The sequence below is a fragment of the Tympanuchus pallidicinctus genome, unplaced genomic scaffold (assembly GCF_026119805.1).
Source record: "Tympanuchus pallidicinctus isolate F22 unplaced genomic scaffold, pur_lepc_1.0 scaffold16, whole genome shotgun sequence".
Lineage (NCBI taxonomy): Eukaryota > Metazoa > Chordata > Aves > Galliformes > Phasianidae > Tympanuchus > Tympanuchus pallidicinctus.
This window is the reverse complement of record NW_026294679.1, coordinates 17,056,247-17,071,685: the sequence shown is the minus strand read 5'-3', so window position 1 is coordinate 17,071,685 and position 15,439 is coordinate 17,056,247. Positions and strand designations below refer to the sequence as shown.

General features: G+C 43.1%; 1 protein-coding gene across 11 annotated transcripts in view; it reads right to left on the bottom strand.

The window, feature by feature from the left end:
- The window catches only part of ARHGAP22 (Rho GTPase activating protein 22), a 147,287-nt gene that overhangs the window by 15,341 nt on the left and 116,507 nt on the right, over positions 1–15,439 (bottom strand). For 10 of the 11 annotated variants that reach the window (XM_052677713.1, XM_052677709.1, XM_052677708.1 and 7 more), the window contains 2 exons: positions 4,496–4,703; positions 265–397 (listed from right to left, as the gene is read on the bottom strand). In XM_052677713.1, coding sequence (XP_052533673.1) covers positions 265–397; positions 4,496–4,703 — 341 coding nt within the window. Of the gene's footprint in view, positions 1–264; positions 398–4,495; positions 4,704–10,178; positions 10,454–15,439 lie in introns of those variants that run through there. The other variant, XM_052677718.1, reaches the window with a different exon arrangement.

Below are 15,439 nucleotides of genomic sequence, written 5' to 3'. Positions count from 1 at the left end.
CTCTTTCTGATTATGCTATAGAACACCACTGTTAGTTGAGAGAAGCACTAGGCTACATGACTGACTTCAAAATAGCTTCTGCTTCAAGCGGGAGCCTGTGATACTTATGCCAGTTCATAGCTTCAGGAAAATTCAGGGGGAGGTTTCCAGGAACTCCACTGATTTTAAATTAGGACTGAAGAGTGATGAGAAGGAAGCTGTATTGTACTGGGTCTTGAAAACAACCCTCAGGGTAAAAGGAGGCAGATTAGAATGACCACTGACCTCTCCCTCATCTTTTGAGAGTAGCTGTCCACAAGAAAGAAAGTCTTCATATTTGGCAAAGGGGATGACAGGCTCTGGCAGCTCTCGGAGGTAAAGCTTCAGGAGGGACGCCACAGTGTGAACATCTGTGTTGCTGCAATACAGAAGAAGGAAGGAAATTTAGACACCCACACTACCTTAAAGCCTGATGCCTTCAGGCAGGGTGGATCAAAGTCCCTCTGAGGGACAAGGTAGGTACACAAAGTGGAATCATTCTGCTACACGACTGTATGAAACATTACGGTCTACCTGGGGACAAGGAAAATCTCCCCTCTGTGAAAATAAGAATGCATCTCAAACAACGTGAGCAGTGAAGGGATGCTCCTGCTCAAGATAGGGTGGTGCTGTGGTTCCTCAATCAGTGCAGTCAGGACGGTGTGCAATGCAGAACACAGTGATCACACAGTTCTGACAACAAATCTCTGCACCCTCATGCAATCAAACAATCTCTGATCCTCTAACTGATACTCTACCACTGCAGGGGCTTCTTTTCCCTCTTTTCTATCCTTTACTTTCAATTAGGGCCTGAGGTATCAAATGCCATAATGAAGATGCACCTGCTCTTCCCTTTACATGACCTATCCCATTTCTGGTTTTTGACAGTGCCTCGTTCCAAGTTTCCTACTGTACAGCTCTGTTTATCTTTGCAAATGCTAGAAATCTCAACAGTTTGTGTCACCAGCTCTCCACTTCCCACCACAGCCATGACAGTCTTTAGAGAATTCTGAGAAAAACACATCAGTAAACAACGCAGCCTCAAATTCTCACTTCTTTAAAAGCTGTATCTCTTCTCTTTAGGATGTTTTTAAACAGTGTTTTGAAGTGTAATGAGCTCTACCAAATATTTTGCAGCTGCAGCAGACCAGTGCAAGGACAAAATACATAAGGACTTGTACTTCTATTTTTATTCTGTTCTGATAAGAGCATTGGATTCAATTCTCTTAAGGAACATCCATCCCTGTTATTTTACTGAAGCTTGACAGTAATTTCCAAACTGTTGCGAAAGGAGAAAAATACACAGGCATGCATACTGACTGATACTAGAAACATAACTGTAAAACTTCTGAATTTTTTTTTTTGAAAATTGGAAAAATTACCAGAACGAGCTGCCAGTAGTTTAATAAGTACCAACATTTGACCACTTGCTACTAATTTTGCTATTTCTATTCAATAACTCTATCAAAGCTGAGAATATCAGAGTTTTCTTCAGTTGATTACAAATACTTTGCAAATGATGTCAATAATCTCAATTCTTTTTGTATGAGGTTTCAGGCATGAATGATGGATATGATTATCACTCAGCAGCAGAGCCCACACATTACAAGGGACTTCAGGTCCCCTGGTTGGATTTTATTGTTACACCAGCATGGCCAGATGAAATCCAGCCAAAATGTCAGTGACACAGACATGTGATAGGAGCAGACTGCTGTAGGTGCTTCCAACTGCAACACCTGGCTTTTCATTAAATACGTACATATGCATTTAAAACTCAGACTGAAAACCCAAGCTTTTTAAAAGTAAATATTTTAATTATCAATCATTAGAGATCGGGCAGGTAGGCTTTAACTTTTGGAAGATCAAGCAATGTTGAGTTTATTGCAGAATCAAACTGCACTGTCTGGAACCAAAAAGAAGGATAAAAAAAAAAAAGTATTCCTTCACTGCACCTGATTTGGGAACTAAGATATGGATATCACATTTGCAGAAAATATTTGTTGCTGCTTAGTTATTCTAGGCCGTATACGGACAGTTACAGAGAGAGAATTACGCTTACTAGGAGAAGTGTTTCACTCAGCCATGAAGGAATTGTTTCTCCTTTTCTGTGAGTGCTGATACAAAAGATCAGAGAGCAGGGCCTGCAAGCTGCAGCAGTCACAGTGACTGCAAGGGGAAGGTAGGGCAGAAAGCCAACAGCTGAGGAACCCTCAATGGTCACACTGCTCAGATGCTACCAGGCTTGCCTCCTCCAATTCTATGCTGAAAATTGAGTTGTTCCATTTCAGATCAACCCAAATGACAGGCATCCCTTCATGGAGATCTTCATTGCCTCTGTTAAAGGTGACACTTCTCACTGATCTATTTTACTATTGCAAATGCCTATGGAAATAAAGGTGCCTTCTGCTTTCAGTATGATGGGAGGAGGCTTTTCTTGTCTTTCGGCAATTAAGTTAGAATAGATTAGAAGAAGGTAAGACACGAAAGTGAGACTGTTGGTCCTAATTAATTCCATCTGTAGATACTCCTATTCCCAGATTAGTGTTTTCCAAAACAACTCTGCTCACTTCACTTCCACATGAATTCAGACAGTTCTAACTCTGAACCAGAGCATCCGGACGTTTAGTTAAAAAACAAAAGATTTTAAGAAAAGATGAAGTGAGACAGTTTGAGGGTTTCAACTTTTTTTTTCATGAAAATATCTCAACACTTCCATTTAGGGAGAAAATACAGACTGTGGTTAAGAATCAAAGAAAGAAGGATTGGTGGCCTGGGAAGCAGAGGGGAGAGAAGAATTGGAAGAATGTTCACAATAAACTCAAAGGATATTCTTCCCAGGATGAGTGCAAACCCAATGCTATCTTGCAGGAGAGCAGTACTACGTCCTGCAGCAGTAGTTTGGTACAGCATTGGCAATGTCAAGATTGGCTGCCAATCCACAAGGAAGTGATTCCCTGAGTTAATATGCTGACATACCAGAAACTGCCAGTGCCACCAGGGAAATCTGTCCTAGGGAGTTTTGGCAAGAAATGGACCCTGGTCTCCAAGTGAAGATCTCCGATCTGATCCCACTCCTGGACATGTCATAGATCTGTGCAATGTTTAAATCTATGCAACGCCTTTGGATCCAAGCATTACTAAAGTTTCAGTACTCTTCCAGAGTCAAGGCAAAATTCTCAAAGGGCTCTTTAGGTCAAGACAATGCTAACCATCATTCTGGGTAGCATGTGTGCACATGAGAGAGGGAAAGAAACGGCAGTTACAGAGGATGGACAGAATATGGCTGCAAGGGCCTGAGAGCATCCACCATCCTGATTATTTGACTGGGCTCACAGCCAAGGTAGAGATAGTGCAGCTGAGAGATGTCCTATTCCCTGGCTGAACTTAGAGCTCTTCCTGTGGCAGCCAACAGCCCCTCAGCCATGACTGACTGGCCACGCACCCTGTTATCCGGACCAAGACACTGACTTAAGGATGAAATTCAAAGTCTCATAGGGTGGCTTTGGGTTAAAAGGGACTTCATGGATCATCAAGCTCTAATTCCCAGCCTGACCTTGGACATCATCACTATCACTATAGACTTGCCTGCTGATCATGAGACTGTGCCTGAGCTTCAGTGCTCTCTCTGCATCTGCCTTGAGTACCTGGCTCAGGTATGATGGGAGTGGGCTCTGGGTGCTTGTTAATGCTCTTGCTCCTGAGTCACCTTCCCTTGCAGAATAACTGGCTCTCACTGGTCCCTGACACTGGCATAGATAGTAAGACCAAAAGGTAGCTACTTTTTTTCTGTACCACACAGGGAGTGATTGCATCAACATATTTACAGAGGGAATTAAAATGGGAAATGGTTATTTTTCTTTTGGAAACATCTGACTTAAGTTTTACAGAAAAATCAAAACAGAACACAGGTGTCCCTACGATATATTCAACTTTGAAATAAATGTTCCTCCTCAGATGCTGAAATTCTCGACCAAAAAGGAATTCCTTTTGGCCTAGAATTCTGTGGTCAGAAAATACTTGGCTATGACATGCTGATCAACTCCATACACATGAAACAGCCAGGGAAAGATGTGCAAAATCTTGGTGACTATTCTGAAACCTGGTGACAACGAATGGGTAAGAATTGAGATTTTTCCCCTGGGCAGATTCACTACGGAGCAAGAGATAAATGCAACATCTAAAAGAAGTAAGACACTACTGTCCTGTGTATTTTTATGGTGAGATCCCACCAACTGCTGAGTAGGCTGTACCCACACCTAGCATTGGCTTTCAAGATGTGCTTATACTCAGCTCAATTTCTCTCCCTGCTCAAGCACTGAACCAAATGTAGGCCTCAACACTCAAAACCATGCAGGAGAAAGGCCCAGCTACTCTCTGAATGAAGAGAACGTGTAATTAAGATAGCCACCATCAGGCTGCTCCTGCCAGACTTCACATGCCACAAGTAAAACAATCTGAATTTCTGATGTCAACTCACCTGTCAAAGAGCGGCTTCTCTCCACAGTCAAAAGAATCCTGCAAATCTTTGACAAGGTTGGCTTGCCCAGGCATCCGAAAGAGTCCCTCCTCTGTAAGTCCTCGCTCCCGAATAAAATCCACACACTGTTCCACCAGCAGTGGGGCTAACCGCTGGCCATACTTCCTCTCGTACTGCACAGTGTCCTCCAATCGCTGTCCAAAGATCCCTGCCAAAAGAGAGACATTCGGGTGTTAGCTGCAACTCTTCACGAGCTATTGCTCAGGGTGAATAATGAGGGAAATTATTTTGTAGGGACTGGATGCACTAAGGTCCAGTTTTTAAACAGACTCTGAAGAATAAAAGGGTTTTAAAAAACAAGTACAATTACATGCCAAGCGTGATTGTTTTTTTTCTGCTTAAGAGTCCTTTAAACTACCCTTTGCCCTAAGATGGTATATACCTCTATATACACAAGGAAAGTAGAGCTGAGATTATGCTTATAGTTATCTATAGCTGTACTGAACCTGAGTTAATTTCCATTGCATCTTCAGTCTTAAGAATGCCAAAACAGAGGCATGGGCCACAATGCTTTTTTACATGTACGCACCACTCACACAGTTATTGCTTAGTAGTTTGCAGCTGCCCAGCCTAACAGGTAGCACACCCCTGCAAGAAGATTGCCAGCATGTTGGAATGTAGTTGTCCACATCAAAAGTGGCTTATGTGAGTGAAACTGCTCTCACTCTCCACCTCCACCCAGCTCTGGGTTTCTATTTATTTTCCTTTAATTAAAATTAACAAGTGAAAATTAGAAAAATGAAACACAGGTATGCACAAAATCATCGCTTTTCCTACTAAAACATCTTACTTCCTGCACTTTGGAAGTATAAGAAGCATCAGATACTCTAAAAGCAGGTTGGCCATAGGTAGTTATTGGATCAGATCTACTGCAGACTTGTACCAGCAAGTATGAAAGCACTGGCTCACTGATGAAACTGGAGTTCCTGGACAATGCCAGCTGCCGAATGCCACTACTGGGGTCACATCTTTTTGACAACGCAGAAGAGACTCAGGCTGTGAGATCCAGAAGTTCAATCCCTGACACTAGGAAATAACTCCATCTAAAAGGACAGCCTGTGAGCCATGCTCTGAAATCCCACTTCTAGCACCCTACAAGGTATGGAGGAGTCAAGGAAGACAGCAAACAAATTAATCTCATTCTGGAGATTAGGTATTTAGAAAGTGTGAGAATTCCAAGATTTACCCAGTTTCAGACAGGAAATTCTACTCAAACATTGCTCAAAGCAACCGGTAAATTTACACTGATATCAACAAGGAGCTTTAGATCATGCACGTAGCACTCAGTCATACATATCTGAAAAAAAAAACCATCAGAATCCAACACTAAAGTTACTCTGTCCACAAACAGCAGCCAAGTAGTGTTTAGTGATGAATGCATGTGAATATATCACATTTCTTTTGGTCATTTTGGTCATTTTTAGGACTCTCCTTTCCTTCCTACTAAAGAACTTATTTCCCATTTTTATTTTAGTGCTATACTCATGGCAGGCTGATAACTCACAGCAGAAGTTTCCTTGCCACCATTCACTATCCTCCAAGGGACATCTGATATCAAATTGTACCTTCATTCTGAATTCAGTCCAACCCTGCTGAATCCTTGGTGAAATAAAATCTAGCACAGTGACAGAAAAAATCTAGACATCAGTGTTAACTCCCTGAATGAAACACACAAAAAGGATCCTGAAGTCCATTTTCCATTCCCCAAGAAACTGTTACATGTCAGAATACAGAAACTTTTCTTACACTCCAGCCTGCACAACTGCACTGCATAATCAGAGATGGAGGGCCATGAAGAATCTTGAAGGAAATTCCCTCCTTATCCTGGCAGGAGAGCATGTCCTGAAGCATGGGAGAGACTTATGTTTGTCACTGCAAATATTGTTCCTCTTTCAAAGTAAAGGTTTTACTGGTTCTTATTTCTAATTCGTTCACGAGTTTTCACAGAGATATCCCTGAAATTATATTCTAGGAGAAGGAATCTCTTCCTCATTTTGTTACAAGTTGCTTTGTAATCTCATCGTGTTGCCATGACAGTGTAAAGCCAAGCAGCAAAGCAACACAGCAGAACTGCTTGTGTACTTGGTGCTCACCACTATCAAAGGGTTTCCAGAACTCTTATAGATGCTGAGTACCCAAGGAAGAACAACCTTCTCAACCTAGTTTATCCTATAATATCTGGATCCAGTAATATCCAAATCATGGCTGAGAAAGTAAAGTCTCCAAGGCTTGCTCATCTTGGCCTCTGTCATTCTTAACAATGTGTATCACTGCACACAGAATAATCCAGGCAAAAGGAGCTGCAAGGTACAGTGCAGAGCCCTCCTCTATGAAATCTGAGCAGGAGCACACAACCTCTCTAATCTCCTTTGTGCTATTCTGCTGGTGAACATTTTTCCCCCTTCCCCTGAACTGTGTATTTGATCATGGGCTACAGGCTGCCTTCAGTCAAAAGGTCCTTCAGCTTTAGTTACAGCAAGTTCAGCCCAGGCCCCAGCTTGCATATCTACCAAAAAAAAAAAAAAAAATCACCAAAAAAATAACCCCATATCCTATCATCAATCTCTGAGCCAGGCTTCTTCCCACCAAACCCATCTATTTTCTCAAAATGATACATGAAATTCACTCTTTTAGATGCAGGACACACAGCCGCAGGGAGCTCAGGCTATGTAGATGGCATGGCAATTGAAGAACAGCAGCCTTGCTTTTCCAAATCTCCTCCTCCTAGCTGACTGACAGCCTTCCTTCCTTCTAAAGAGTGCGTCTAGAGAAAGACTGGGAAATAGGCAAATGCTCTGCACTCTCCAGATATAGAGTACAGTTAGCAGTTTTCCAAAAACCCCATGTTCCGGTGTTCTAGACTGATCCAGAGCAAGGACAGAGGCCATGTCAGACACTCATATGCAAGCATACGCATAGAACTACTGCATATGTGATCTCCACTTGCAGCATGAAGCTTTTCCTGCTTTCTCCTAGTTTTGTCTGGCCTGCAGTCAGTGACATGCCCTCATAGCTTGGTCAGTTGTTGCTGAGGTGATGAGAAAAGACCCTCAAGCCACTGCCAGGATGAAAGACTTCTCCCAGCCCAGCTCTTCTGGTTGCCTCCCACCTCGGTTTGGTAGGCCCATTTCAGTCCAACTCCGATTGCAAACCTGTATTTTCTTTTTTTCTCATCCCATACTTTTTCAGGGAAGTGCTAGAAAAAGTCCCCCAGGCATTGCCCAGATGAAGTATTTCTCCCAAGTCAAGTTTGTTGGTAATTCCAACTTCTCTTTTGCAGCCCCTGTTACACTGTAGCCCTGCGCTTTCTCGCTGTCCTGACACTACTTATATTTATTTACTTATTTATTTTACCACACCACAGACAAGGACCCCTCGGTCACTGTGCAGAGAAAGATTGCTCCCAGGTGATATCTCTTGGTAGGAAGACTATTATGGTTAGAGTTTAGAGAGAGAGAAAGCATAGAACTGCAGTTAAAATAGGGCTGAAAAGAGGCAGCCAAAAGCAAACAGGGATGCCAGGCTTGGAAGAAATCACTCATCTTTGCCATGGCTGCAGAGCTTGTCCATGGCTTAGAAGTGCAAATTATGGTTAGGGTTCAGAGAAGGAGCCAGCTTTCTTTGGATTGCGGCTGGAATGGGGCTTCCAAAAGCAAGTTGGAGCTGCTGACAGTCAGGGGCTTGCAGAAATCTTTCTTCCAGGCATCTGCTGGGGGGGCTTAACAAATCTCCCCTTGGGAAAATTATCATTAAGGGTTCTCACAACCATACTAGCATGGCATGTGTTACATTCACTTACTTCGGTCTCCTAGGGCTAAAAAGGGCCAACTGAGGAGGTGGTGTCCTGTTAACTCTATAAATCATCTCACTTCAGCTAGGTCTCAGAAAGGTTTGTAAAACTTAGTTAAATACGCCTGAAAGAAGCAGATAAGAGCATTGCTGGTCTGGACAGGGGCTGCCCTGCTTTGCAAGGAAAAACTAATGTGGAACCAATTGCACACAGCCTCATCTGCTGGCTCCTCAAGGCACAGGCCTGGTTTTAATAACTGGGGCTACAGCTCAGATGGAACTTGGCAGTTCTTCACTCCATCTGATGAGCCTGCTGGAAGACATTAAAGTCTCTCTTCATTCAGAAGAAAGGGAGCCAGTGCCATCCGGTCACACTCCCAGACAGGGATAGGCTAGAAATAAAGCCAAAAGCTACTGGCAACCCAAGGGTTAACCTTCCTTATTGTATCCTTATCTATAGCTAGGCCCTTTTGTTTGGTTTGAAAGCAGGAAAAAGAAAAAAAAGAAAAAAAAAAAAGAAAAAAGAAAAAGCATGGTTGGGACCACATCCTGAATTTCAGAAAGATTCAAGAGATACTAAAGAAAAAATGGGCTAAAGAATTTCTTTCCTCTACTCCAACAAGCTGCCTCTGTTCTTCAGAGATTTAGGTGGCTCTTTGTGGAAAACGCAATCCAGGAACGATGTGCTAAGACACAGACAGTCTTTCTGTCCTGGCCTGAATAGCTCACCCACCAGCTCCAGGCATACAAAGCCTATACATTCAGCTATGCTGTCTGGACATGCTGTAGGCAGGAAAATATATGCTCCCTGCTTCATTTTTTCTCATCAGAGCTCTGATTTCAACCAAAATAAACTAAATAAAGTGATAATAAAGTCAGTGCTCGAATGGATTTTCTTTGCAGAGAGGACTGAGGACTCTATACGTGCTTAAAGAGGGAAAAGTCCAGACACACCTACATCAGCTGTAGGCACAGGTTAGTACACACATGCTAAAAGATGTACAGGAAGATAATTAGGCACACACCTGGATGCTGCTATATAGCCTGCACACCCGCGCATGCATGTGGTGCCTCACAGACAGCAGTTTGTGGATATGAAGATTGTGTACGTGCTCACCTGCACAGGTAAGCTTCTGCTTTTACCTTCCCACACTCATGCTTAGGCTGCCATTTATCTGTCCCCTCTCACACATGAAAACACTGCGAAAAAACCATGGGCAGACATTCAGAAGTGCATAGGCTTTCCCAACAAAAAGCAGACACAAACCTGTAGCTCTTCCTGCCCTCCCCTGGCCCACCCAAGCGCATGCGGCATGAATTACTGTAGCACGACTGAAAGCAGAGCTCCACGCCAGGCACTGGGAGCAGCCCCCAAAAGATAGCTCCTAACTACTAACCGTCCAGGCAGACAGAGCATGCAAAAGCAGAGGAAAGAAAAGGAAACAACAGATAATCAGGAAGCAACATAAATGTGACTAAATAACTTGCCCAAGGTCACACAAACGAGTCTGTGGCTGAACTCAGCATCTTCTAACCTCATTCCCCACAAAGATCAGCCTCCGTGTACTGGGACACAGTCACTCTCATCCACGTATATCCATTTAACCATTCCATGTAAAAATAAGCACAACTATTTCCCCGTGAATCAAATACTAGCTTGGCACCCAGTAGTATTTTTGGCCACAGCTTGGGTCCTTCCCACTCCTTCCTCTTTGTAAGGACAGCTGCTTTACTGAGACATTCAGCCTCTGTCTGAGTCTAAGCTCAAATATCTGCTTTACATCCAGGAAAAGAAAACCATAACAAATCTAAACTCTACAAAATCATCTCATACCTCTTGTTCTTGTGCAGCACTCTGCTACATGACAGGCGCTGAGCTTCAAGCAGAAACCAGGCAGTGTCAGACAGCAGGAGCGGCAGAGAAAGAAAGTCCTGACTTCAGGCATCAGACACATTCTGAGCCCCAGCACTGGCAGCTTTCCATTCACCCAGCGCTCCAGAGTGGAGAGCAGCCGATCTGCCCTGGGAGATAATCGCAGCAGCACATCTGGTCTTAGCTCCACAACTCAGCATTAATTATGACTTGTGCAGAAAGCATTTGAAATATCCAATGAGATGCAGAGCTCCCCAGCTCGCTCGGCAAGGGGAAGGAGCGAGCAGAAAGACAGGCAGGTAGGGTCTTGCCCACCCTCGAAGCTGCCGCCAATGTAAACAGCAGCTAAGTATGGGTCACAAGTTTTAACAAAGGCATCCCCCATCGGCTCTGTAATATATTCATGGTCTAATTGCTTGTCAGATCTATTCTAGATAGCTGAAAAAAGCTGAGCAACAGTCGCTGTCTGCATGCCACGCTCTGGATCCCTTCCTGATACAGGCGGCATTAGCTGTGCTACAGAGTGCCCTACTCTAGCTTTTGAGCTGCTCCCAAAGTACCAGAAGGACAAACCTAATGTTTAGCACTTATCCCCACTTCAGCACACTCTGGCAATATCCCTTAGCTCTTGAACTCGCTGGAAAGTTTGACATACCATAGGACAAGCCACAGACTTTGACCTGGTGCAGTTTTTTGTGGGGTGCTTTTTTGTTTGTTTGTTTTTGTGTGCGTACAGCCCCTGCTTTAGCCCTTTATAGAGAATCTGCCTGTTGACAACAAATAGCATGGCTGGATAAGATAACCAGAAGGGAAGAAACTAAAAACTACATGTCAGCCAGCACCCAGGACTTACCTGCAGGGAAACATTTACACGCTCAGCTCCTGCACTCAGGGAAAGTGGCCAGTAGTCAAGAGCAATTCCTGCCGCACCGTGATCCATACAATTACACTGAGGTCAGCCCTTCATCCCCTCTACAAAATGCACACGGATGACTGCAGATAGGCAGCAGTCATTCCTCAGAACCTTTGCACCAATCGTCTGGAGAAATTTATGCATCTCCCTCTGGCATAAAAAACATTAAAGAATTGAAATCCTTGTTTGCAGATGCTCATCTGCTTCAATAATTAAAATATCACATCTGTGGCCACTCTAGAGATCACAACTCATTTTAACTTCCTGGCTCACCACGTGCTTAACTACACTGTGGATCAGCTTAAATACATGTTAGAGAAGGCAGTGACCCAGTGGTTGAATGCTGAGATTTCAGTCACCGAGACAGTATCGTCCCACAGCTCAGGAAACTTGATATCAGACTCTGTCTCTACATCCTCTGATTTGATCAAAAGCTCTCACTTTATGTAAAGGCAACACCAGGATCAAAAGCTCCAGTTCTTGAATAGCATAATAGTATGGCAATCCTTCAATTCAAGGTTTACCTTAAATAGAAATGCATTTCAAAGACAGATACTAGAGCCCCAGACAAAGCACCAGACAATTCTTAAAGTCCAGTAAAGGACATTTGGTAAGTGATGGAAATCCTTGAACAAAAGGTAGAAATGAGATATTGGGTACTCTTCACCCTTTTATTGTTCTCTCTTCCCTTGTGGAGAACACTGAGGCTGCAGGTTATGGAAAATCTTTCGAATGGCTGAGACACCATCAGGATTTCTGGCAATATTCCCTGGAATGATGCCTCAAAACATGTCACATCTGCTAATAACATTACAGAGCTGGGAACTCAACATTTGGAATGAGAGCTCAGGAGACAGCAAATGCAGACCTTCATTTTTCCGTTCCCTTCTCCATTTCTGTTTTCCATCTCTCAAATTACAAGAACAAGGAGACATCCAATGAAATAGAAAGTAAGTTTAACATGGATACCACTGTAACCAAAGTACAGTCAACATATGCAATTCACAGGTTCTCTGCAGCCAAGGACACAGTATGACTCAAAGCACGGTTAGACATTAGCATGTCTTGTAGGAGTACCCTAAGTTGTGTGAGAGCTGGCAAAAACAATGTAAACTGTTCTCCAAAGAAAGGGCAAATACTGCCCTGGTGAGAGAAAAAGGCAAGATGCATACATGTTTGCTCATGTAAGCATCATAACTGAAGCAAGAAACAGCAGCTGCTTCATTATTGTTCCCTGTGGATGGTCACTGCAGCTAGAGATGTCCTGTGAGAAGAAGTTGACTGTGCTGTGTCCATTCCACAACTATCATCTTCTTGCATTATATGAAGAAATTCTCAATCCCTTTCAAAGCCTTCTGTCAAAAATCATGACTTAAACTACAAAATACAATGAGACCAGAATAAAAAATGTGTGTATATATATGACATATACACAGATAAATATATATGTATTTATACTTTGTTTTCCGTGTTTTGAACTTTAGTGTTGCACTTGGATCTGCTTTCTTTGTTATGCTTCCTAAAAATGAAACCCAAAATTCTCACATACTCACTGGATTGCTGGAGCTGCAGAATTATACCCAACACTACAACAACAGCAATTATCAACTTGCCATCAAAACTGTAAGTGCCACCTGAGGATCTCATAGAGGGGAATGAAAAGGATAGTCCAGAAAAGGACCTGGGAAAACTGGTAGATGGCAAAACGGAGATAAGCCAGCAATTGTGTCCCCACAGCCCAGAAAGCCAACCAAATGCTGAGCTGCACCAAAAGAAGTGCAGGACAGCAGGGCTAGGGAGGTGATCCTGCTCCTCTGCTCTGTGCTGGTGAGCCTCACCTGGAGTACTGCATCCAGATGTGGAGTCCTCAGCGAAGGACAGAAACAGACCTGTTGGAGTGCATCCAGGAAGGGCCACAGAAATGACCCAAGGGTTGGAACACCACTCTTAAGAGGACAGGCTGAGAGAGGTGGGGCTGTTCAGACTGCAGAAGAGAAGGCTCCAGGGAGACCTGAGATCAGCTTTTCATAAATATCTAAAAGGAGGCTGTAAGAAAGAAGGGGACAGACTCTTTAGCAGGACCTGACATGATAGGACAAGGGGAAATGGTTTCAGATGGAAGGGAGATTTAGACTGGATATAAGGAAAATGTTTTTTTACACTAAGGGTAGTGAATCACTGGCTATTCTATGATCCTGGCTCTGCATGTCACTACAAGCCATCAGACTGGCTGGGAAGTTCACTACAGCTCAGAGAACCTCTGAAAATCCAGGCATATCTCAGGGTTGGCATCTAACTCGGCTCAAATTCAGTCTTGAATATGGTTGCAACAGACGGCAACGGTGAACCTGCATGAACTCAGAAAAAATTCCTCCCCATTTCTGATTGTGAACAAACTTGCTGGCTTGTACAGCTCTAGCAAGTGCCTATAGGGCATGGCTTATTTTTAAACATTAGCTTACACATAGTGTTAGCTAGTATACAGATATACTCAAGTGAATCTGTCTGAGGGAATTCAGATGTAGGAAATTATTTTGCCCGTTTATAAAAAAAGGATGAATTATCCAAGTTAGAGCGGAAGTTCCTTAATTTTCAGGTTAGTAGAGCCTTATACAAATTCATGCCTTAGCCCAAGCAAAGATGGGCACTGAGCACCTCCCTATACACACTGAAAGCTGGCAGTGAATCACCTACAGGTGATCAGTCAGAGGACTGAAGCCAGCAGAAAAGCCTCCAATAGTACATCCCTTGTACAGTAAATTTTTGTTCTAGTTTTTTCCCCCTCTGAACTCTTTGAGAAGGTCTGTCCATGAACAAAATGACTCCCCTGCTCTGGGCTGGGGTCTCAACCTTGACTGATAAAATGGAATCTCTAAAGAATAAATAGGCTTCTGCTTACTGACTGATAAGCCAGTCAACAACCCTGGGTTGAAAGGTGAGCAAACAGCAGTGCTCATCCTCATCTCACAACAAACTCGGCCTAATCTGTGCATGGTGTTCTTCCATCCCTTTAAAATATGTCAGGAAAGGAACTCACTGAGCAGCGCTGTAAATTACCCCTGCAGTGGACTCTGCCCAGTTTATACTCTAAACTGAGATTGTAACTGTTTGCTCACAGAGAAAAGATGATAAACAGACCTAAACATCACTCAACCACAACATTCTCAATCCACAGCCAAACCCCTCTTGTTTATTGGTCTATCTCTCTCTAAACAGAGGCAAGAAGGACTTGGAGAACAAAACATCAAGAGCAACAAAACGTGCCTTTTAGCAAGCAGTGATCTCCGAAAATGTGCCCCAAGAAATTTCTATCTCCCACAGCCTAAGAACATCATTTACAGAGCTTTTTATTTACCGACTCCTGCACGCACCTGCCTACATTTAACAGATTGCTTCCATAGACCTGTATGAAGCTGTCTGTAGAATGCATCTGACTGGTAGAACTTCCCTTCCAAATGTGCTGCTGCATGTTGATCTCCCTACTCTACAGAAGTTTTACAGAAATCCTGAATGCTGGTAAGTACAAAATACTTGTGACAGTTTAATTACTGCCACCAGAAAAGGACTAGAACTCCAGCTGTGGGTCCAAATACAAGAATCATGGAGGCTGCAACCTTTCACTGATGAAGAATGAAATGAATCGCCCAGACTTCTGACCATTCTGGAACATGGCAGGGCCAGTGACCTAGACTCACCTCTGAAATTTGTAATAACAGACCCTTTTATCCATTCAGAAAAATTAGCAAGCTATGCCCTCAAGTCCTTCCCTATTCCAAACCTGAGAGACTGATTTCCTAAGACCAATTGGTCACTGAGAAGCAGACAGGATCAACACTAAATGCATGGGCAGGTTATTCAAATAAAACTTCCCCACAAATACCTTTGTTAGCCTGTAACCTACAATTGTAAAACCTACTGGGAGGTAAATGGCATCATATTGTTGCTTCTTCCAACTCAACCAATGACGAAAACTATTAATTTCCACACGTTTACCTTTAGCTTCCACTATCCAACTAAAATTCTCAGTTAACATCAAACATAACGTACACCTTCACCACTCAAGTATAAGGTCATGGTCTAAGCTCTAGTCATATCTGAACTCGATCGTCTATACTTGGGGAAGAGATAGCGTTTAGTTCCAATTCATAAAATAGATAAAACATTACAGTAAATCTGCCAACTTTTCAGGAATAGTTCTGGCAGAGGTCAAGGGCTTAATGTTCACTTCCTTGAGCTGCAACTCAGAAGTTAGCAAGGGGAAATTGTAAGGATGATTACCTGATGTTGGAGAAGAAAAGAAGAGCAACTG